At 43.9% G+C, this 20,734-nt stretch overlaps 3 protein-coding genes across 7 annotated transcripts in view; 1 reads left to right on the forward strand and 2 right to left on the reverse strand.

Moving 5' to 3' along the window:
* The window catches only part of hcfc1a (host cell factor C1a), a 13,585-nt gene extending 635 nt beyond the window's left edge, over nt 1–12,950 (forward strand). Inside the window, exons 2-28 of one of the 4 annotated variants that reach the window (XM_080891937.1) lie at nt 673–873; nt 1,410–1,558; nt 2,469–2,629; nt 2,738–2,946; nt 3,180–3,264; nt 3,375–3,481; nt 3,584–3,763; nt 3,848–4,090; nt 4,192–4,340; nt 4,435–4,617; nt 4,703–4,927; nt 5,301–5,405; nt 5,518–5,734; nt 5,850–5,986; nt 6,072–6,219; nt 6,304–6,524; nt 6,792–8,061; nt 8,308–8,447; nt 8,995–9,138; nt 9,241–9,448; nt 9,625–9,900; nt 10,000–10,106; nt 10,201–10,335; nt 10,432–10,617; nt 10,727–11,024; nt 11,120–11,183; nt 11,283–12,950. In XM_080891937.1, the coding sequence (XP_080748063.1) occupies nt 678–873; nt 1,410–1,558; nt 2,469–2,629; nt 2,738–2,946; nt 3,180–3,264; nt 3,375–3,481; nt 3,584–3,763; nt 3,848–4,090; nt 4,192–4,340; nt 4,435–4,617; nt 4,703–4,927; nt 5,301–5,405; nt 5,518–5,734; nt 5,850–5,986; nt 6,072–6,219; nt 6,304–6,524; nt 6,792–8,061; nt 8,308–8,447; nt 8,995–9,138; nt 9,241–9,448; nt 9,625–9,900; nt 10,000–10,106; nt 10,201–10,335; nt 10,432–10,617; nt 10,727–11,024; nt 11,120–11,183; nt 11,283–11,322 (5,583 nt within the window). In that variant the 5' untranslated portion in view covers nt 673–677 and the 3' untranslated portion in view covers nt 11,323–12,950. The remainder of the gene's footprint in view (nt 1–672; nt 874–1,409; nt 1,559–2,468; nt 2,630–2,737; nt 2,947–3,179; nt 3,265–3,374; nt 3,482–3,583; nt 3,764–3,847; nt 4,091–4,191; nt 4,341–4,434; nt 4,618–4,702; nt 4,928–5,300; nt 5,406–5,517; nt 5,735–5,849; nt 5,987–6,071; nt 6,220–6,303; nt 6,525–6,791; nt 8,062–8,307; nt 8,448–8,994; nt 9,139–9,240; nt 9,449–9,624; nt 9,901–9,999; nt 10,107–10,200; nt 10,336–10,431; nt 10,618–10,726; nt 11,025–11,119; nt 11,184–11,282) is intronic. The other 3 variants (XM_080891940.1, XM_080891938.1, XM_080891939.1) reach the window with 3 other exon arrangements.
* Nucleotides 11,535–17,137, reverse strand: LOC308402861 (ras-related protein rab7). 2 transcript variants are annotated; one of them, XM_080891973.1, is made up of 5 exons: nt 16,987–17,137; nt 16,600–16,726; nt 16,271–16,489; nt 13,870–13,995; nt 11,535–13,752 (listed from the first exon to the last, which is right to left on the reverse strand). In XM_080891973.1, the coding sequence occupies exons 1-5, from the start codon at nt 17,046–17,048 to the stop codon at nt 13,666–13,668; spliced, it is 621 nt and encodes a 206-aa protein (XP_080748099.1). In that variant the 5' UTR covers nt 17,049–17,137; the 3' UTR covers nt 11,535–13,665. The 2 variants fall into 2 exon arrangements, with proteins under 2 accessions (XP_080748099.1, XP_080748098.1); XM_080891972.1 differs by having other exon boundaries at nt 11,535–13,995.
* Nucleotides 17,138–18,884: 1,747 nt separating this feature from the next.
* Nucleotides 18,885–20,519, reverse strand: LOC308402856 (putative nuclease HARBI1). Its single transcript, XM_080891966.1, has 4 exons — nt 19,895–20,519; nt 19,706–19,818; nt 19,509–19,620; nt 18,885–19,428 (listed from the first exon to the last, which is right to left on the reverse strand). The coding sequence occupies exons 1-4, from the start codon at nt 20,325–20,327 to the stop codon at nt 19,046–19,048; spliced, it is 1,041 nt and encodes a 346-aa protein (XP_080748092.1). The 5' UTR covers nt 20,328–20,519; the 3' UTR covers nt 18,885–19,045.
* Nucleotides 20,520–20,734: the final 215 nt, after the last annotated feature.

A 20,734-nucleotide genomic window follows, 5' to 3' on the forward strand; every position in this document is an offset into this window, starting at 1 on the left:
TGGATTTTTTATAACGTTGATAATTGCGGTAAAGCGGTTGCAAAGAATGCTAAAGTTGTTAGCTACAATATGGCGACTCCCAGAGAGGCATGAAAATAGCCGACTGTTGCTAACGATTGCAGTAGTGGATAAATTAGTGGTACGACTGTGTATCGTTTTGTGAACACGGGCTTATAATCACCTGTTGGATTTGTATTCATCCTGCCTTGTTTTTTGTTGATGTAGTGGGTTAGTTGTCATGTATTTTTATTTTTCGTTTGCTTCCGCCATTTTTCCGACGGGCAGTAGCGTTAGCGGGTTTGTTTGGTTGCAAGATGGCGGCTTCCATGGATTGAATTCAATGGTTAGAAACAACTAATAATAAACTTGGATAATGGCAAGATTTACTATGATTCTTAACAGAAGTACGACGTCATAACTGCGTAAGAGACCATAAAGCAGAAGTTGCTCGAAAGGTTTTGTACAAATATAGTTTATTGCTGTTATTGTTTTTTCTTGTCTTTTTTTGACAGTGTTCATTAACCAAAGCTAACCGCTAACTGTAAAGCCTGCTTTAAAGTTAGCTATATTGCACGGTTAGATGCTATTTTTGTATTGCATAGGTTTTATGGAAAGATAACAGAACTATTCAAGCACACATGACTAATGCGTCTTTATTATTTATTTCGGTAGAAGTCATGTCTGCCCCTGGCTCCGCGGTATCTGGGACCACGGCGTCGGTTCTGCAGCCGCGATGGAAACGGGTCCTCGGGTGGTCTGGTCCTGTTCCCCGGCCCAGACATGGACACAGAGCTGTGGCTATAAAGGAGCTTATGGTTGTTTTCGGCGGTGGAAACGAAGGGATTGTGGATGAGCTGCATGTATACAACACCGGTAAGCGCAACTTTGCATAAGGAACTTTATCAATTGTTTCTGCAGAAAGCATCATTTCTTACAAATAAAATTCAGATATTTAGAAGGCTAACTCAAAGTACTTCTACATCTAAAATAGTACAGTTCATTTCAGTATATGTTTATAATGCGCAAAACTAAATAGCCTTGCAGGCCCCAGTAGGCCAAACAGAAGTTAGCCCCCCCTGTCGGAGAAGGATTTTAATACACGTTAAAAAAGGCGGGCTAAAATAAAATGGATGATGCTGGTTGGTTTAAGCATATCCCCTGCCCCAGTTTCCTGCTTATAAACCAATAAGGGCAGGCAGACTCAGCAGTTGTGTTTGTGTTCCCATTCTTTAATGTAGATTTTAAGTTTATGTTTCCAAAAATAAATAGAGGGTTATTTTTTGCTTCTACTTTTAAGCATTTTAAAGCCTTAGTGGGTGTGATAGCATGTCTTTACTTATTAATTACAATTTGCCACAGGAAAGCCTCCAGAAATAACCCCTTTATTGTTATTGTGTTTTAATTTTTAGCAACAAACCAGTGGTTTATCCCAGCAGTCCGTGGTGATATCCCTCCTGGTTGTGCTGCATATGGTTTTGTCTGTGATGGCACACGGTTGCTGGTATTTGGTGGAATGGTGGAGTATGGAAAGTACAGCAACGATCTTTATGAACTACAGGTAAACCTTTATGGAAAAATAACCCCAGTTTTCGTACTAAGTTTGCTTGTCAGTATAATGAAGGCTTGTAAAGTATTTATAGCAACAAAATATAGCTGGCATCTAAGTCAGATTTTCCAGAGATATTTACAAAGCAATGTTCATATGTAGGCCATCGTACTGCAAAGTGTCTTTATCAGCTGCATGCGAAATTTTGTCTTGTCTGCATCAGAGATGACTGATACAGGAAAAAATTGAGAAAGTTGATTGCAAAGTTATGTTTCACCCCTGTTACAGTTAAAATATTTACTAGAACAGGCAAATTATTACAATTAAAATCAAGGTCACTTGTAAGTTTCATCACTATACGTGTTACTGAGTGTTCAATGCTCAGCTGTACAGCATTATAGTAAGGTTGTGTCATTGAAACTATGATGACTTGTGAAATCACACAACTGTGTTGCAAAGTTTATGGTTTCATTGGTTGTGCTAGTCTTGAGAAAATACATTAAAGGAGTAATGTGTCTTTATTCTTAAAACTGTAGTAGAAAGGTTACAATTTACGTTGTTCTGCTCTTCTAGTATGTTTGGGTTTGCCAAATTTCATTAACCGATCCTGAGAAGTTCTCAAATGTTACGTTTCTGATTAAAGGATGTAAGGAAGCAGTGTGCCAAAAGTCTTTGTCACCAGATCCCAGGTGGATTTTTAATCATTGGGAAATGGAGTAGCTCTGTAAACAAACACTAAATAAATGTGGATTTGATGAGGGGGGGAAAGTATGTAAGGGTTCAGTCACAATTGTGATACTAAATCTGTCCTTATTTTTATGTTGTCAGAACAAGGAATGTGGTCAGCTTAAGACTTGTTAGTTACAACTTATGCTGCCATCCATCGACTGATCGTTTTTTTCCACTGTGGTTTTTGCTACAGGCCAGCAGATGGGAATGGAAAAAATTAAAAGCGAAAAACCCGAAGAATGGCCCCCCTCCTTGCCCTCGTCTTGGCCACAGCTTTTCACTGGTTGGCAACAAATGCTACCTGTTTGGTGGACTCGCCAATGACAGCGAAGACCCAAAAAACAACATTCCCAGGTACAGAGGTTTTCTGAACAGTCATCAGGGGAGCACTGTTTTGCAGGACTGCAAATGTTTTTCTGTTTCAGCCACCGACGTGAGTGTCACTGTGTTTTTATTCATCAGATACCTGAATGATCTGTACACACTCGAGCTTCGTGCAGGTTCCAGTGTGGTTGGATGGGATATTCCAATCACATACGGAGTCCTGCCTCCTCCTCGTGAGAGCCACACTGCTGTGGTATACACAGAGAAGGCAACCAGGAAGTCGCGCTTAATAATCTATGGAGGAATGAGCGGTTGCCGTCTTGGAGATCTATGGACACTTGACATTGGTATGTTTTATAAAGTGTAAATGGAGAAATAACAACACTAAAATTGAAATGCCCTGCCATCAGCCCTCTGAGACATGATGCGATTCACAGAGTATCAGAACAAATGGAACTGAGCATTTCACTGTTAGAGAAGCAATATAGGAAATTGTGAGTTTTCTGTACACAAGCTGCCTTATCTTTTTGCATTTAAGAATAGATAACCTTTTATTGATTTTATTTTTTTTAATCTCCAGATACCCTGACATGGAACAAACCATCAGTAAGCGGCACAGCGCCACTTCCTCGAAGTCTTCACTCTGCTACCACCATCACAAACAAGTGAGATGACTGCTGCACATTTCCAACAGCAAACTTAATTTTTATTTTACTCATTTTTGAAATTCTGTGCTTGTTAAATGGTCTAAGTGCGAATTCATTTCTCTGTGCAGGATGTATGTTTTCGGAGGATGGGTACCTTTGGTGATGGATGATGTCAAAGTGGCCACACACGAAAAAGAGTGGAAATGCACAAACACTCTTGCGTGCTTGAACCTCGGTTTGTCTATCTCTGTTTTTATTGAAATCATATTTTTTTTGTTTGTTTTTTAAATAGCAAATGTGCAGTGCCACTCTTAACTTTTGTGTAATTCTTCGTTAGACACCATGTGTTGGGAAACAGTGTTGATGGATACTCTTGAAGACAACATCCCCAGGGCCCGTGCTGGTCACTGTGCTGTGGCTATCAATTCCAGGCTTTATGTATGGAGTGGCCGTGACGGTTATCGTAAAGCTTGGAACAACCAAGTCTGTTGTAAAGATCTGTGGTACCTGGAAACAGGTAGGTGTGTTGTAACATGAGTGCTGTTGGAGACAACAGCTCGTTATTAGATAGTATTGAAAATTCTGCTCTCCCCCCCCCCAGAGCGACCGCATGCCCCTGCCAGGGTGCAGTTAGTCCGTGCCAACACAAACTCTCTGGAGGTGAGTTGGGGTGCAGTCTCCACAGCTGACACATACTTGCTGCAGCTGCAGAAGTATGACATTCCTGCAACTCCAGCTGCAGCCTCTCCAGCTATGAGCGCAACCCCATCGCAGCCGCTTAACTCTCCAAAGAGCCCAGTGCCAGCTGCTGCAGCACCGTCGGCTCAGAGCTTACCACAGACAGGTATTACAATTTTGCATTTTTGTTACCACACCAGGAAGCTCGGCAACTGCAACAACCCAAATTCTACAAGGTGTGAATAATTTGGTTCATTTGTTTTACAGCAGTTTTAAAGGTTGCAGCTCAGCAGTCTGCAACAGGCGCATCTGTTGTCACAGTTCGTCCCAGCCAGCCGGGGAAATCCCCCGTCACTGTGACATCCCTTCCTCCAGGTGTTCGAATGGTAGTTCCAGCCCAGACTACCCAGGGATCGGTATGAGCAGTTTCATACAATTGTGTTCTTTCGCTGTGAACTGCACTGCCAGATCAGCAAATAATGTCAACATTTATTTCTTTTTAACTTTTAGCCAATTGGAAGTAGCCCTCAGATGAGTGGCATGGCAGCTTTAGCTGCTGCTGCAGCAGCAACCCAGAAGATCCCGCCCTCTTCGGCAGGAACTGTCCTCAATGTTCCTGCAGGTGCTACCATTCTCAAAACAGTGGCAGTTTCTCCCAGCACAACCACAGTGAAAGTGGCTTCTCCAGTCATGGTACACGTTGCAGTAAACGCTCTCATTTCCAACATTATGCTCGTCCTATCACAAGCCATTTGTGATAATAAATATGTGCTTGTAGGTCAGTAACCCGGCCACCCGGATGTTGAAGACTGCCGCTGCCCAAGTGGGCACAGCAACTGCATCCTCTCCCACCACTACCACCAGACCCATCATCACTGTGCACAAGTCTGGTGCAGTCACAGTGGCCCAGCAGGCCCAGGTGGTGACCACTGTGGTGGGAGGAGTCACCAAGACCATCACCCTGGTCAAGAGCCCCCTGACCATGGGCAGCAGTGGCACTCTGGTAAGAAAACATGGATTCTTTAGCATAATGTAATACTGCAACTCTACTTGAGAGCACCCTTTGGTGCTTTCACAGGCATGCTTTAAACCATGGATTCTGTAAAATGCTTCCTCGCACTCTGCATCTTTGTATCGATTGGTCACTCAATGGTGGCGTCTTTTTGAACCAGTAGGGAGGGTGTAAAAGTTGGCCTACAGTGACTATTGGAAAAGACAGGGAGCATGATGTCAGTGATCTGCATGACTGTCGGTCAGTTAGGGCTAGAATGATTCTAGAGCCACAAGTTTGGTGGTCGAGCATCCGGCTGACCTCCCCGTAATATCCGATGTTTTCTGGTGACTCATGAATTTGAGTCTCTCTCCTATGTCGGCAGATCTCCAACCTTGGCAAGATGATGTCTGTGGTACAAACCAAGCCAGTGCAGACATCAGCTGTCACAGGCCAGGCTTCCACTAACCCTCTCACACAGATCATACAGGTCAGCTATCTGCATGAGTGCAGGAAAAAACAGGAGGTAGCTTAAAACTCCTGAGACAGGCACCACGTGTCTTTCCCTGAATAGTTTTCATAACATGCACCTTTCTTTCCAGACGAAGGGTCCACTCCCAGCTGGCACAATCCTGAAGCTGGTGACCTCTGCAGATGGCAAACCCACAACCATCATCACCACCTCCCAGGCTGGAGGCACAGGAAACAAGCCCACTATCCTCAACATCAGCGGAGTCTCTCCTACTACCACTAAGCAGGGTACCACCATCATTAAGACTATCCCCATGTCAGCCATCATGACCCAGCCTGGAGCTACAGGTTTGTTCTCATTCAAGTTTACACACTTTTTGGCATTTGCTGTGTAAATTAACCTTTAGATTTAGGATTAGTGATTGATCAGTGATTATATTCATGCTTGTGTTTGTCCTTGCAGGTGTAACAAGCAGTGCAGGTATGAAAACGCCCATTACAATCCTTACCACAAAGGTGATGACCACAGGAACTCCTGGGAAAATCATCACTGCGGTGCCCAAACTTGCCACGGCAGCTGGCCAGCAGGGACTGACACAGGTAAATTGTCTCTTTTTGCTCAGCAGTGTTTGGTACATATTGTGTTTGTTGTGCTGCCTGTTTATCCTAAATCTTCTGTTTCTAGGTGGTTTTGAAGGGTGCTCCCGGGCAACCTGGCACTATTTTACGCACTGTTCCCATGAGCACAGTGGGTGGCGTTCGTCTGGTTACACCAGTGACTGTGTCTGCTGTTAAGCCGACTGTCACAACTCTGGTTGTCAAGGGGACTACAGGTACGAAAAAATTACTAAGTAATGATTATGTAAATTAACAGTTTTGTTTCTCTGGTTTCATTTTTCAAACCACATTTCTTCCAGGTGTCACCACTCTCGGCACAGTCACTGGTACCGTTTCTTCTAGCTTGGCGGGAGGCACAGTTGATAGTTCAACTTCCTCTCTCGTTACTCCCATCACCACACTGGGAACCATTGCTACCCTGTCCAGCCAGGTCATCAACCCAACTGCCATTACAGTTTCAGCTGCTCAGACTAGCCTGACTTCTTCCTCCGCACTGCCCTCTTCTACTATGACAGTGCAGGTAATACTCAGCAGCTCCACTTTGTAATATTTGTATTTTAGTCATTAGGCTTTGAAGCTCTTGCAGTAGCATGTGTCATAAGCTTTAAGTAGTATATCACAACATGCTGAAAAAGACCATATGTGAAGATGTTGCTACCTCTTCTTGTAAACACAGACTAATGGAGAGCTGCTCCTCAGAAATTTTCAGACAGTCAATGAAGTTCTTCTGTTTTAGACCATGTATAACATACTATTTGCCTTAGAGCTGACATCTCTTTCCTCTCAGCAGAACCAGCCCACCCAGGTGACTCTGATCACAACTCCCAGTGGTGTTGAGGCTCAGCCAGTACAAGATCTACCAGTATCCATCCTGGCTTCACCAACCTCTGAGCAACCCACTTCCACTGAGGCTGGAGCTGCTGGAGAGAGCTCTGGAACTGTCACTCTGGTCTGCTCTAATCCGCCCTGTGAGACCCACGAAACGGGAACTACCAACACAGCCACCACTTCTTCCGCAACAATTGGTGCAGGACAGGTCTGCTCTAACCCACCATGTGAGACCCACGAAACCGGAACCACCAACACAGCCACCACTTCGTCTGCAACAATTGGAGCAGGGCAGGTCTGCTCTAACCCACCATGTGAAACCCATGAAACAGGAACCACCAACACGGCCACCACTTCCTCAGCTACAATCGGTGCAGGACAGGTCTGCTCGAATCCGCCCTGCGAGACCCATGAGACCGGAACTACCAACACAGCCACAACTGCTTCTTCAAACATGTCTGCGCTACGCATGTGCTCCAACCCACCATGTGAGACCCATGAAACCGGAACAACAAACACGGCTACCACAGCAACGTCGAACATGGGAGGAGTGCAGCAGGCGTGCTCCAACCCGCCCTGCGAGACCCATGAGACCGGAACTACCAACACAGCCACAACTGCTTCTTCAAACATGTCTGCGCTACGCATGTGCTCCAACCCACCATGTGAGACCCATGAAACCGGAACAACAAACACGGCTACCACAGCAACGTCGAACATGGGAGGAGTGCAGCAGGCGTGCTCCAACCCGCCCTGCGAGACCCATGAGACCGGAACTACCAACACAGCCACAACTGCTTCTTCAAACATGTCTGCGCTACGCATGTGCTCCAACCCACCATGTGAGACCCATGAAACCGGAACAACAAACACGGCTACCACAGCAACATCGAACATGGGAGCAGTGCAGCAGGCGTGCTCCAACCCGCCCTGTGAGACCCATGTGACGGGCACCACCAACTCCACCACACAAGCTTCATCTAGCATGAATGCAAACCAGACAGACACGGTGCAGAGCGTGTGCTCTAATCCACCCTGCGAAACCCATGAGACGGGGACCACCAATTCTCCGTCCACAGCCACCTCCAGCATGGGAGGAGACCAGACCAGCACAACAACAGCCCTGGTCCAAAGGGTTTGCTCCAACCCTCCCTGTGAAACACACGAGACAGGGACCACCAACACAGCCACAACTGCCACTTGTAGCATGGAGACAGGTGAAGGCACTGGTATGTAAACATACTGTGTACATTTTACCTGAATAATCTTATTTCTTTTCTTTTTCTTTTATAATTAACAGCAAGTTAGGTTTCCGTACACTGTGTGGTGACTCTCAATCTTTCTTCTTTTTTTAATTACACTTGTCTTGATATTTCTTAAAATAACATCTAGCTCTCACATGACGGATGATTGTTTTTCTCTAAGCAGTAAAAGTAGTTTGTTTAGAAATCAGCTATGTTACTATGTCTCATTAGCAACCCAGCAGACAGAAGAAGGAGCAGAAGGTACCAGCAGCACAGAAGAGGCATCCACCACAGCAACAACTGGCACCACCCAGGGCAGGGCTATCACTACTGTCACTCAGTCTACACCAGCCCCTGGACCCTCTGTGCCTGTAAGAATACCACATCATTCCTGTCAAAATAAGATCCTTTTCTAAAAACCATCCAGTATGACTAGGTGATGGTGGTAAAACTAATCCTAGTAGATGTCCACGTTGGGGCTGCATTTCTGAATTTGATATGCTGTACAGACAAAAGTACCAGGCCACCTACACATTACACTTAAAGGATCTGCTTGACCATGGAAACTGAAGTTGTGAAACTCCTGGTGCACAGTACTTGTGCTGACGAGAAAGCCAGAGCAAGTTTATAATCCTGTAGGTATTGAGTCAGCAGAGTGTTGATAGAGTGTTGGCGTCCTATTACATTACTGCGCTGAATATCTATGAACAAAACATTCAGAAATGTTTGTAAAGGCAGACTGTATTGGTAGGTGCCAGAATTTAAACACCGGTGGCCATAGGACTGAAAACGCCTGACTTTGCAGATTAAGAAGTGTGGCCTAATACTTTTGTCAATATGTGTGTACGAATATGTAAGAAGAATGTCATTTCCAGAGTTTCTCTCATTGTGGGGTATGATTTCTTTGTTTCCCTCTAGTCGATCTCATCCATCACAGAGGGAGTAAGCACTGCAGCTAGCTCCACAGAGGAACCCATGCAGACTGATGAGCCAGCATCAGCAGAAGCTGCACCTGTTGAGGAAGGAACCGCAGCAATGGAGACGCAAGCAGAGGTGAATAAAGTATGAAGGCAAAAAAGTCTGTTTGGCCTTTGATTTTGAAATTCTTTGCAGTCATGCATTTTCCATGTTTTTTTGATGGGACTGCTTTAATGTGTTCCCCAGGGAGAAGCAGCAGCAGCGACAGCCTTGAACCTTCCTTCAGAGCTGATGTCTGAGGGCCAGGGAGCCACACTAATGGTGACGGGGCTGTCGGACGAGGAACTGGCTGTCACTGCAGCAGCAGAGGCGGCTGCACAAGCAGCAGCCACAGAGGAAGCCCAGGCCCTCGCTATCCAGGCGGTCCTCCAGGCAGCTCAGCAAGCCGTAATGAGTGAGTAGAATCAAAGCTTTTTGTTCACAGACTTTCGAATTTTGAACCATAGCATAGCCTAAGTTCAAGGGCTGGCTCTAGTTAACAGGACACTTGTCAGTAAAACTATTCCTCTAGATGTGAAACTCCTGAATTCTCTGTGATCTTGCTATTCATAAAAAATGTATAACTTACAGATGAAGGCGATGCTGCTGGAGAGAACCAGCAACCCACCAACATCCCCATCATGCTGACCCAGCAAGATCTTGCAGCACTGGTCCAACAGCAGCAACAATTGCAGGAGGCTCAGGCCGCAGCTCAGCAGGCCACGGTGGACACAAGCTTGCCCACCGAGGGTCTTGCTCCTGCCGACAGCCTCAATGATCCGTCTGTTGAGAGCAATGGGCACAACGAAATGGCCGCTGCAGTCACAAGTGCTGTGGCTTCTCTCCTGCCACGCACCACAGCTGAGAGTATGTTTGTGTTGTGTTTGGTTTTTTTATAGTTACTTTGAATGTTACTGTTTGTTACAGCAGACTGATTATTTTTGTATTGCTCTTGACATTGTACAGCGCTTGCGCCATCAAGTACGTTTGCACCCTCTGTATCTGTGGCAAGTCCAGCTAAACTTCAAGCAGCAGCCACTCTAGCAGAGGTCGCCAATGGCATTGAGGGAGAGGTGAGTCATTTTGGTGCTGCTGCACTTCTGATTATGTCAGTTGAGGTGAAGAGAGGAAAGGAGGAATTTGCTGACCGTTTTTGTTCCCATGCAGAAGCAAGCCCCTCAGCCAGCTCCAGTGAAGCCTGTCGTGAAAAAGGAGAACCAGTGGTTTGATGTTGGGATTGTTAAAGTGACAAATATGGTTGTCACTCACTACTATGTGCCAGGAGATGATTCTCAAGGAGATGTAAGTTGTCTCAGGGAGCCTTTTCTTGTTCAGAATGATATTGATGTGCGTTACAAGAATCCATCTTTATCTAACTTGTATTTATGTGTTTGGTAGGATGACTCTGGCATTATACCAGACTACAGCCAGATGAAGAAAATGGAGCTGCAGCCTGGAACAGCTTACAAGTTCCGTGTTGCTGGAATCAACGCCTGCGGTCGTGGAGCTTTCTCTGAGATTTCAGCTTTCAAGACTTGCCTACCAGGCTTCCCGGGGGCACCTTGTGCCATCAAAATCAGCAAGGTAAACAAACCCTGTTGCATTATAGATTTTACTCACAGGTGTGCCATACGTGATCACGTGAGCCATGGTTTTGGCACCAAGTAGCATCTTTTCACTGTATCCCCCCCAGAGCCCAGATGGTGCCCACCTAACCTGGGAGCCACCCTCGGTGACGTCAGGAAAGATCATTGAGTACTCTGTGTACCTGGCCATCCAGAGCAACCAAACAGCTGAAGCCAAGGCTTCCACCCCAGCCCAGCTAGCCTTCATGCGTGTGTATTGTGGACCCAACCCATCTTGCTTGGTTCAGTCGTCCAGCCTCTCTAACGCACACATCGACTACACCACCAAGCCAGCGATCATCTTCCGCATTGCCGCCCGTAACGAGAAGGGCTATGGTCCTGCCACACAAGTTCGATGGCTGCAAGGTGAGTTCACAAATAAGTTCTTTAAAATATTAAAAATACTTAATTACTGAGGCTGCTGTTGATGGATTGAATCTCTCCACTTTAATGCCCTGTAGAATCTGGCAAAGATGCCTCCTCTGCAAAACCGGCCCCCAAAAGACCAGGCACCTCTCCTGATACGTAAGTACAGTATTCATGTTTCATATCGTGCACACAGGAACATTTCATCGATGAATAAAACATCCAGCACTTATTCTGGTTTTGTGTGTTCTCCTGCAGTAAGTCTACTGGTCCAAAGAAAGCAAGGACGGACCAGTGAGGTGGCCTGGAGATCCCTCCCAGTCTTTTCTTTTGGTCTTTTTTTTACCCCACTCGCTGTCTTTTTATCAAGAAGACTGACCTTCACCCTTTCTCCTCTTCATCCTCATCCTAACCTCATCCTCCATCCACTTCCCCAAATGTCTCAGACAGAGACGGCAATGGAGGCAGAACAACCATATGAAGCCGAGACGAAAGTTGATCTGAGAGATGTTTCTGTAGATAAAACCCTCCTTCCTCCTCGTTCTGTTGGTCGTACTATTTTTAGAGCAAACCTAGAAGCACATTATCTTTTTCAGTCACATCCCCTTCCATCCTTTTAACACCTATTTTTGACTTATTTCAATAGTTGGAACAGTATAGAGAAGCATTTACATCTTTCACAAACTGGGAGCCAGCCTGAGCGCAATGTTACCCTTTTTCTTTTTCCTGTGTTTTTGGGGAATTCTGGGGGGGATGTAGAGAGAGACTACATGGAATGATGTACAGTGTTGAAAAGGGCTGTGGAAGCATTAGTATAGATGAGAGGAAAAAAAATCGGTATGGAATCAAATAAAGCACTTGTCCTCTGTGAAGGAGGACTTTTTTTTTTTTTATTATTATTATTATTTTGCTCAAAACTAATTTGCTTCATTGAGAACCAAGTCTGTACAGTCATCGTACTGGACTCCAGTCTCCTGGTAATGTCATCACTGTGCGCTTTTTACCCCAAGATGAGGACTGGTGGCCAACATGTTGGAAGAATGGCAAAAGGAAGAGATTTGTAGAGAACGAATGACTTTGCTAGGACTGAGACTTGCAGCACACATGGAAAAAAAAAATCTTCCCAAAAAATTAGCAAGCAATGACGCAGAAGATCTTTTGTGTAGTTTATTTTTGTATTTTTTAAGCTTTTTTCCTTCTGTGTGTATGTGTATGTTGTGTGCATTTTTAAGAGAAAAAAAAATACATCAGTTTTTTTTAACTGTTGTTCATCCCAATAATTTGTGTTCATGGGAAGATGTTGTGGCTAATGTTGAGGTTGCCACTCTATTTTAAAGAAAGAAATCTTCAGTTGGTTGTATGTTCTTGTTAACAGATGGCAATGAAAGTGAGAAAGACTTTTTGTATTTGTTCCAAGTAGAAACCGCAGAGGTTATAGGACTGAAGGGAACTTTTGATGTGGACCCAGGGAGAGGAGTTTTTACTTTGTTTACTACTCGATACTTGTGTTGCTTCATTTGCCAAACATGGAAACACAAGGGGGAGGAGAGGCTTAGAAAAGACCAACATCAGATCTTTTCCATCCTTTCCCCTCCCCCTCCATGATATCCCGATCAGTTGTCCTATGCTTTTTACGCTTATGAATGTGCTGTCCTCACGTCTAAGTTTTAGAATGGCAAATTATCAGTAGAATTATTTTCCCTTCCCCTATTTGATGTATGTAAATCCATTTAATAAATCTTTTGTTCCTTTCCACGGCTCTGTATTCCAGACTACAGATGGTGTGCGAGCTAACTGTGACATGTAAAACCCATATGTCTTTTGAACGGCGATGTCTTGGGAAGAAAGCTTACATAGCTGGAGTGTACTCACTTGTAAATTAGTTCATTCATAGAGCAAGAATGAAAAAAAAAAAAAAAACAAAAACAGACAAAACAAAAAAAGGAAACATCTTGGCCTTTTATATAATTACCTGTAACAAACTGTTTTTACATGTTGGTCATCTCTTGATTGCCTTTTGTGTCTTTGCTTATAAAAGAAACGTATATATATATATATATATAAATATATATAGTCTCCCTAATTTGCTTCTGTCAAGCTGATTCACTGTAGGAGTCCGAATCACTGCTAGGTTCGTTACAATACAAAACTTGTACAGGGAGGAGGTTTCTGACTGGACATGAGTGTATATCTACTTTGTAAGAGTGGATTCAGTTGTGATGGTAACGACGGCCACGAAGATGAGAGCCCGGGTTTGCCGCTTTTTCTCTGGCCCGTGCCTCGGGTTCTGTTTGTGATTTCTCCCGATTACTTTCTAGAAATGAAAACTTTCTCTTCATATGCATTCATAATTTTGTGCGTGTCGGTGTGTCTGTTGAACAAAACTAGACATGCATGCAAAAAAGCAGTGTATTTTAGTAGTGATGCCTTAAGTTAGACCATAAGCTGAAGGTTCTCAGAAAAAAAAGAAGAAAAAACATTTAATGAGTTTGTTCCTCTCTCCATGTGGTATACAATTGTGTCCTTTCCTTCCACAGTACCTTTGCTGGGTCACTATTTTTGCACCCTCGTTAGATAGGTCCTCATCAGCAGTGCCGAGGTCTCTGAACTTTCCCCTTCCACACTGGGACGAGTGCGCCTCTCAGCACTCACAGGTGTTGCGAGTTTCTCTCGGCTGTTTGCAGGTTATCTGGAAATGTCCTGTATTTTCCAATGTGTGTTTTTTGTACTGTAGGGAGTAATGTATCTTTTATCATCAAAAAATAAACATGTTAAACATAAAAAAAAAAATAGGCTTTTGTGCGTGTGTGTTTATTAAAAGTAAACACAAGACAAGTTGAGTCACCTGCTGTAAGCCACGCTGAGCCGCTCTCAAAAACGGCTTCTCTACATCCAGATCTTCTTTGGCACTTCCTTCAAAGTATTCAGCTCTAATTTCCTCGCACCACTGCCGGGACAGCTTGTCAGACACCTGAGAGGAAACAAAATGTTACTCACATGATGGATCAGAGTAATGTGTGGAATAAAACACACAAATCTAAAGGATGGGCCTCTTGGCAAACTGAGTTTCACGAGCAGCGGGCTTGGAAAGCCTGTGGTGACCAGAACACGTCAAACTAAACAATGGTCACTTTTGTCATGCTGAGAGCCATCCTGAGATGGCATCTGATTTGTAAGAGTTAATAAACATGGATTATACAGATTAAAGGCTTAGCATTAAGAATATAAAGGACAAACACAGCCCTGATTTCTTTATATTTGCTCCTAGTGAGCCAGTGATCTTGACCAATAGTTCTTCAGGCTTTCTGGAGGTCTTTCAAAGTTTTTCTTTCTACACTGACTGCATTTCCCTCTGTTCAATCCAGTCATAGACACTAATCTACAAATCATTCAAGCATTAAATAAATCCACCTAACTCAACGCATGAAGTCTTCACATAACCGAAAACATAGCAAACCCATTTCAAATGATATTGTTAGGTGCTCCGTTACTAGCAGCCTGTCATTAAAAACATTTGTTCACATTTCTTGACTAGAATCTACTAAAAATCCCAAAGACAACACTTTGACAGGCATAAAATATTTTTGCAAAGGGATTTCCATTCGCATCTCTACAAAGTGTGCAGTGACTACTATACGTAATGTAGTAGTCACTGTTAACTGTTATTCTGTCAGACTTCAGCTTGTGTTTTTGTATTTTATTTTAATTCAAATGTCCCAACTCTGCCTAACCAAATAAAATAAGCACAAAGGAAAGCTAAATATCGTTTAGACAGTTTCTCTTTCTATCCCAATAACACTTAAATGGGTACACTGTTATTTCAGCTGCTGGCTTCTTCGTCAATCATTTTTAGGTCCGAGTCGGGATGTGGCTATAGATAGTCACATCTGATTTTGAGCTGCCACTTCCTTGTGAGAGTCACATGCAGTGTGTCACTTTGCATCAGCTTTCTTCATTCTGCAAAACTGAATAATAATCAAAATAATATCAACTGACAATTTTCTTCCACCGACTTCAAGTAGTTTTCAGGCTTTCTTGTAGATTCATTGCATTTTCTCTTTGTGGTAGTTTCCATCCAATTCCAGTAAAATCTGCACTGATTGTGATTTACAGTTTTCCTCCTTGGGTAGGCAGTAGAACAGTGAGGTTAACCTGCACTTGACCCATGCTTTCTTCACGTATCTTTCCTGCAGTGTTGACTTTTGAATACCAGAACCAATCAAAATGTGAGACTGAGGGACAAGAGATAAAAAAAAAAAATGCTGTGCAGCCTCCACATAAAGTAGGACACCTGGTTACCCTGGACGCAGCTTACTTTACTGTGCGCTCACACCAAAAATAGAACAGAAGAATACAAAATGTTAATAGAGACTTCACTTTTGATCTAACACTCACTGTGACTTGCATTTCCTTTGCAAGAGTGTAATTTACAAGTGTATTTCAGAAAGAAAAGAGAAATCTCTTGGTGTAAACAACATGAAAGCATGGCTCCATTCTACCAACAGTTCAGGCTGATGGTCGTGGTGTTGGTGGTGTAATGGTGAGAGGGCACATTTTCTTGGCACACTGGGCATCTTAGTACCAACTGAGAATGGTTTAAATACCGCAGCCTACCCGAGAACTGTTGCTGACCACGTCTATACCTTAATGACCGTCTTCAGATGGCTGCTTCCAGCAGGATAATGCCACAGAGCTCAAAAATATCAAAGTGGCTTCTTGAGCTTAACAATGAGTTTGCTTTACTCAAGTGGTCTCCACAGTCACCAGACTGGAATCCTACAGAGCACCTCGGGGATGTGGTCAAACGGGAGATTCACATCATGGATCTGGAGAAGCTGTGTGAGGCTGTGGATCAAAATCTCAGAGGAATCTTTTCCCACCACCTGGGGAGTCTACACCATGAAGAATTAAGGCAGTTCTAAAGGCAAAACTAAGCTAAGGTGTACATTTAAAAGTGCCCAGTGACTGCATACACACAGAATGGCAAAATTGAAGCAATTTGATAACAAACCCGATAACAAGGTAGCTCAATATAGACTAAAGGTCCTAAACCTAAGTGATCACACTTAGGTTTAGTAGGTTCCCACTACAGCACCAGGCCGGAAAGCAGGTAAGACAAAAATGATGTTATAGTTCAGTCGTGGTTCCAACAAATCTGCATTTAATAAAACTGTACTGAGCCACGTGTGTGGTAAACCTGGAGATGCCTCACTGAGACCGACTGAAAGAAGAGGACTTTGACTAACCTCTCGGTCGCTCAGATCCGTTTTGTTGCCCAGTACAATAAAAGGGAAATCAGAAGGATCCTTGGGTTCCCCTTGGATCAAAAACTCCTTCCTCCACCCATCCAGAGCAGAGAAGCTGGCCTTGGATGTGACATCAAACACCAGCATGCAGCAGTGAGCTCCCCTGTACAGAGGTGTACCCAGAGACTGGAACCTCTCTGTGCCTGCTGTGTCCCAGATCTGACATACACACAGTGGGAAACATGGGATTAATCATCCTATATGACATGAATGTCTTGTTCCTGGGTGTGCGGGGGCTTGTTTCACTGCCAAATGCACAGGTGAATTACCTGCAGCGTGACTGTGTCCCCATCTATGCTGATTGTTTTAGAGAGGAAGTCGGTCCCCACAGTGGCCCGGTACATGTTGGTGAAGCGGTGATTCACGTATCTGTTCATGACGGAGGATTTTCCCACCCTAAGTAAACACTCACATGTTTAGTGGAAATCGACAAAATGAAGACCTCTCGCTCTTTTACCGGAGACAGGCGCATTATTCTTCTTGCATCGCACTGCGCCGTTAAATACAAGCCCACACTTTCACACTTTCACACTTTTGAGAATTTGGAATTATGTCTTAAACTATGAACAGAAAGAGAGCCGGAGTAAATGAAAGTGAAACAAGTATCGGTGGAACTGCGGAATTAATAAGAACCTTTAAATGCCCCTTTAACTCACCCAGAGTTTCCTATGAGGATTATTTTCAGTGTAATAGGACCCTTTTTGTCACTCATATCCATGTCTGATTGTTTGGCCCAGCCGGTATGAACCCACGAGAGCTCACGCTGCCGATGCCTTCACGGGTCCCTAGAAATATGCGCCTTCAATGACTGGACGTGTCACACGCCTATAGCCAGATTTAGAAATTAAAATAAAATAACTAAAATACTAATATTATTATTATTGTTTTAAAGTTTTCAAGTGATTTCCTCCGTGTGTTAAATATATTCTTTCTTTTTTTCTTTTCTTTTGTTCTTACCACACTGCTGGCAAGTTGCAACTAAATGTCCAAAATTCCAATTAAGTGGCTGTGCTTTGAAGGCACCGCATCATGACAGGTGATTGGCACACAGCCGCGTTCTCCTCATTCCTGTATGAAAGGTCCACAGACTCAGCAACAGGGCTCTACTCCAGGAACAACTCTGAGTTTGTTAACCCTGAGCTGAGGAAACTCCGGATCTTCTTGTTCCAGAAAAACAGTCAACTTCAACTCTGAGTCAGTAACTGGGGTCAGATAACCTGCTCGCTGGCAGGGCCCTGTTTCAGGAAGCCGGTTTGGAAAACTCAGAGTGAAAAACGACACTCACGGTTGAGTAACCCCGAACTGTCCAACTCGGAATATTCCGTTTCAGAAAGGCTGATAACAATTAGTTCAGTCAACGCGGAGCTGCTTTAACCCCAAGTGAAGCGCGCGGACGAGGATACATAAAGCCCTGATAAGCGGAGCACAGATTAAGCGAGTCACCATGGAGACGGAGGGAAAGAAGGCGCGGTCAATGTATTTCACAGCGCTTGAGGCCGAAATTCTGATGGCAGCATATGCCGATAACATGCAAATTCCGCGGAAAAAAGTAACACAGCCACAGCTGCAAAAGAAAGGGAGCATGCATGGCAAAACATAGCCGACAGAGTCAATGCATGAGTGTTAATTTAAACATTGATCTAGGGATTTCCACCCATTTAACACGTTATTTTATCATATGTTATTTTATTTGTTATTTTATACATTTTATTTTGTGATGTGATGTGAGCGCAGGTGCAACCCAACAGGCACCAAACGTGCCTGGCAGCAAGTAAAAATGAAATATAAAAATATAGTCCAAACAGGTAAGGTGTAATTGTATTATGAGCCATAGTGCTTGGTCAGTTTGTCCCATGTAAATCAATTGCAGTTAGAGGCTACATTAATTTTCTTTCTGTAAGCACTTATTGAAATTATCTGAGCACATTACAAGTACATATTTGCTTACTCTGTATGCTCAAATGTGGCCCGTTATAGCCAACAGAAAAAAAGCGGAGGCCCGAAAAACAGGTGGGGGTCCTCCACCACCACCACTCACAGAGGCTGAGCAGTTGGCCCTCAGCCAAAACAGTGGGCGCCCTGTGGCTGAAGGCATCTCTGCGGGGACATCCTCTGAGTCAATAACCCCGCAAGACACAAGTGCCTACATAAGGGGTAAATTCAAAATAATACATGATGTGCATACATCCTTTCTTCACAGTCACCTTTGCAGTGCGACACATTCATTTGATAAACTTTTTACCATAATGAATTATTTTGTAGTGAAGTTATTTTCCGACTGATTTTGCCTTCCCTGAGCCTTGGTTGTCTTTGAGAGCATAATGACAATGAAGTGTAAGGTGATTGGTATGTTTGTTAATTGCCATTTGGTCCCTTGTAAGTTATAAGTGACCTGTATAAACCTCATATTCTATCAGTTGATGGTGGTGGTGTACTGCATCTGGTGCAGCCTCCTGTTGAGCCAGACCAACATGCAGTTGTGAGTAATACTCCACAGATTATATGAGTTTACAGTAGAACAGCAATGTTGTTTATTTCTTTACTGCAGGAAAATAATGAAGAAACATTGACAGCTGTTACAGAGGAGGAAGCAACAGAGACACTTTATGAGGTTTACATCTTTTAATACTTTGTGTACAGGAAATACAGGCGACCAATAAAGCCAGTTGAACAAAAAATCTGTTTATTCTTCTTTCAACATGTTGAGGTGATGGGTCAAAGGAAATGATTGTGACATATGGTGTCTCTGACTGCGCTTCCATCTTGTATGTCCGTGGGAGGGTCAGGATGTTCATGGTTTGGATCACTGCTGATGTTTGGTTCAGAAGGACAGTGTTCTCCTCTAATTGTGGCAATGTTGTGAAGAATCACACATGCCACAATAATGTCACATGCCCTTTCTGGGGTGACCCTGAGTCTTTGCAGGCACTGGAACCGGGCCTTAAGCATTCCGATAGTCATTTCAATTCTGGCTCTTGTCCTGCAATTAGCCAGATTATATCGCTGCTGTGGGCCCGGTTCAGGGTCAGGGTAAGGGGTAAGCAAATAGGGTAAACATGGATACCCCCTATCACCAAGCAAGTAGCCAGTGAACTCTCCTAAGACAGAAGGGTACACTTCAGTTCAAATGTCCCTGAAGCAATTGGTCTTTATATATTTTAAAGTATTCTCAACTCACCATGTCCAAATTTTGTGCTCAGTGTACATTCACGGAATATTTGTGAGTCATGGACAGAGCCTGGCCACTTGGCTTCCACATTTGTGATAATGTTGGCAGCATCACATATGATCTTCACAGTGCAGAGAACACAAATTAGCATCCATTACTATAATGAAATAATTTGTTAGTTTGACATGCTACAGGGAACTATGTACCTGCACATTAATGCTGTGGAAAGACTTCCTGTTCACATAGTCTCCTTCATTTACTGAAGGAGCAATGATTGGAATGTGAGTGCCATCTGTACAGCCAATCACGCCTGGGAACCCTGAAAATAAATGTGCAATTTAAGTAGTAGTCCAAGTATCACCACATCATACATTAAGTTTTGGTCATCCTGATACCTGCAATTTTGTGGCATCCCTCTTTGATAAATCTTGTGGGTCTGTGACCGGGGAACACCACAGACGAGTACAGGAGACGTTTCAGTGCAACTGTAACATTCCTGACTGCCCGACAGACGGTAGCCTTGGAAACGTGCTCAGCGTCACCAATATTATACAGAAAGCTCCCGTTTGCAAGAAACCGAAGTGCAATACAAATAATATGCAATGAACTGAGAGCATGTCCGCGATGTGTCACATGCGTAATATATGGCCTGAGGATGTTATCCAAATAAATTATAGATTGTGCTGAGAAACGGTAACGTTCGCACAGAAAATCATCAGGAAATGATAAAATGTCCAAACGCGCTCTGATCACTCTCTCCCGGCGGAGAGCTCTGCGGAGAATTTGGGCTTCACGATCTACTGGCTCTTCAAGGAAGTGGCACGCCATGTCCGACACTTCCTACTGTCAGGTTTCCGACAAAGGGGCGGAGACAGTCAGGGTTAGTTGTAGTAAACCTGCTAGGGGGCAGGTTAGCTTCACGGAGTGTGTCGTCATAGTGACTCACTCAGGCTGCAGCTGAACTCGCTTTGTGAAACCGAAAACCCAGAGTTTTCGTTAACTCAGGGTATACTTACTCAGTTTTTCCACTAAACCGGCTTCCTGAAACAGGGCCCAGGTTTTAATTAGCGAACTGAGTTTCTCTCTGACTCCTCCCCTCTTGCTGCACCTGAATCACCTGGCTGACACCTCGAATCATTTCCTCATTTATAAAATCGCAGTCATTGTGTAGGGGAGTGAACTAATCTGCAGAAGTTGACGTTTTTACAAGCACTGAAATCCCAGTTAGACGCTAA

The sequence above is a fragment of the Rhamphochromis sp. 'chilingali' genome (assembly GCF_963969265.1).
Source record: "Rhamphochromis sp. 'chilingali' genome assembly, chromosome: 9".
NCBI classification, from domain to species: Eukaryota; Metazoa; Chordata; class Actinopteri; order Cichliformes; family Cichlidae; genus Rhamphochromis; species Rhamphochromis sp. 'chilingali'.